Genomic DNA, 2,089 nt, shown 5'->3' with positions numbered 1-2,089 from the left:
GTTCTGTGTTAACCAATCAGATGCTTCAACCAATCAGATGCTCTAACAAACAAGCACATGTCACCTCTTAAACCTACTGAAATGCCTCAACAAGGACCAGTGTCAAGATGGTATTTGTTTCTCTCCATGAAGGCTGTAAGGGCTTTTTTATTTCTTACTCTGGTCACATGTTTGAAATATAATTATTTATGTTGATTTGTGTGTGTGTGTGTGTGTGTGTGTGTGTGTGTGTGTGTGTGTGTGTGTGTGTGTGTGTGTGTGTGTGTGTAATAACACACATTGGAATATGTTGGAATATTTTCCCCTCATGATTCTTCTTTCTATGTTTTGTTTTCACTCAGATTCTCTGGTTCCAGTGAAAACCGCTCATCTTGGTGAAGCAGCAACTTTAACATGTGCTAGAACTACTAAAGAGATCAGCAGTAGAGTCCAGTGGTACAAGCAGAGTGTCGGAGATGCTCTTAAATTAGTTGTTACATTTTATGGAACTACACAACCTGTTTATACTCCAGAGTTTCCTGAATCAAGATTTGAGGCAAAAATTGATAAACATTTTGACAACCTGACGATTGTGAAGACAGTCCAAGAAGATGAGGGCTGCTATCACTGTGAGCAAGGCAGTTGTGTTAGTGGTGAATGGAGCAGGATGTATTTGTTAGTAAAAGGTATTCAACTGTTCTACTTTTACAAACATTTTAAAAATCTCTGAGCATGTTTTGAAGAATGTCTTTGTGTTTTGTATTACACAGGAAACACTCAGAGGTCATCAAACTATATCGTTGTCCAAAAGCAGATGGAATCAAATCCAGTCTATTCAGGAGACACAGCGACTCTCGAGTGTTCAGTCTTCTCTGATTCTGAGAACAAGACGTGTCCAGGACATCATAATGTTTTCTGGTTCAGAGCAGGATCTCATCCAAACATCATCTACACTGACGGGAAAAGACATAATGAATATGAGATCAGATCTAACCCTCAGAAAAGATGTGTTTATCGCTTCTCTAAGAGCGTCAGCTCCTCTGATGCTGGGACTTACTACTGCGCTGTGGCCGCATGTGGGGAAATAATATCTGGAAATGGAACTATACTTAATATTCAAGGTACCTGTGCCTGATTTTGTCTCCCGTACTGGAAGTTATACTCCAAACATGTTTTTAAGAACTGATTTTTTTTTGTTTGTTTTGTAGAGCAAACAACACAACCAGTATTTATTCAAATGACAATAGTAATAGCCTGTTTGGCTGTTTCTGTTATTGGAAACGTTTTCTTCATCTGCAACCGAAGGATATGTAAAAAATGTAAAGGTAAGCATTATCAGTGGTTCAACATTCATGCATTTTAAAAACATAAAACCAATTCAACTTTAAAATCATAAGGAAAAATTATTGAACCGACTGATGACAATTTTTTTATGGATTATGCTCCAGAGTGGGTATCATATCTTTGTGAAACTTCAGTAACTGCAGTAAATTGAGAAGGCAATGTCTCATTAAGTGTATTTCACTATCATATATTTATCATGATAATATTTTTTTTATGTCAAGGAATAGGAAATGCTGTATCGAAAGTACAAACTGACAACTTGCACCAACCAGTAAGTAATGAAAATGATGCTATAATTTAGTTTAAATATGTCCAAAGATTTTTGTATCTTCATCTAAACTACTTTTTTATTTGCTTTTTGTTACTACGCAGACTGAAGCTGATGATGATATAAACTATGCTGCACTGAATTTTTCTGCTAGAGAAACAAGAGCAAGAAGGGCAGAGTTTGCTGAGAACCGTGTGCTCTCTATGTTGAGTTGAATGCTAAAGGAAATGTTGAGCATGTCCTGAATTTTAAAATAAACCTCACATTGTGTTACAGATCCCATGCCTGCTGCTTTCTGTTTTGTTTTTTTATAAATTAATATAATTAATAATATGATCAAGTGTTTATGTCTATTATGTGTATTGTTAAACTTAAATGTAAAAGTATAGGTTCAGGAAACATGAGCTTTGTTTTACTCTAAAGCAGGGGTCTCAAACTCGCGGCCCACGTGCCATTTACGGCCCACGTCACCTCTACTTGCGGCCCGCATATTGATGT

The 2,089-nt window shown here is 36.6% G+C and overlaps 1 protein-coding gene across 1 annotated transcript; it reads left to right on the top strand.

The window, feature by feature from the left end:
- Positions 1 to 107: 107 nt before the first annotated feature.
- Positions 108 to 2,081, top strand: LOC106632649 (signal-regulatory protein beta-2-like). The gene is made up of 6 exons (XM_042216664.1): positions 108 to 135; positions 342 to 665; positions 750 to 1,100; positions 1,188 to 1,304; positions 1,545 to 1,594; positions 1,696 to 2,081. Exons 1-6 carry the CDS (start codon positions 108 to 110, stop codon positions 1,804 to 1,806), a joined length of 981 nt encoding a protein of 326 aa, XP_042072598.1. The 3' UTR covers positions 1,807 to 2,081.
- Positions 2,082 to 2,089: the final 8 nt, after the last annotated feature.

The sequence above is a fragment of the Haplochromis burtoni genome, unplaced genomic scaffold (assembly GCF_018398535.1).
Source record: "Haplochromis burtoni strain Fernald_Lab_line unplaced genomic scaffold, NCSU_Asbu1 Contig_1176, whole genome shotgun sequence".
In the NCBI taxonomy this organism is placed as follows: Eukaryota; Metazoa; Chordata; class Actinopteri; order Cichliformes; family Cichlidae; genus Haplochromis; species Haplochromis burtoni.
This window is presented reverse-complemented; position numbering and strand designations above follow the sequence as displayed.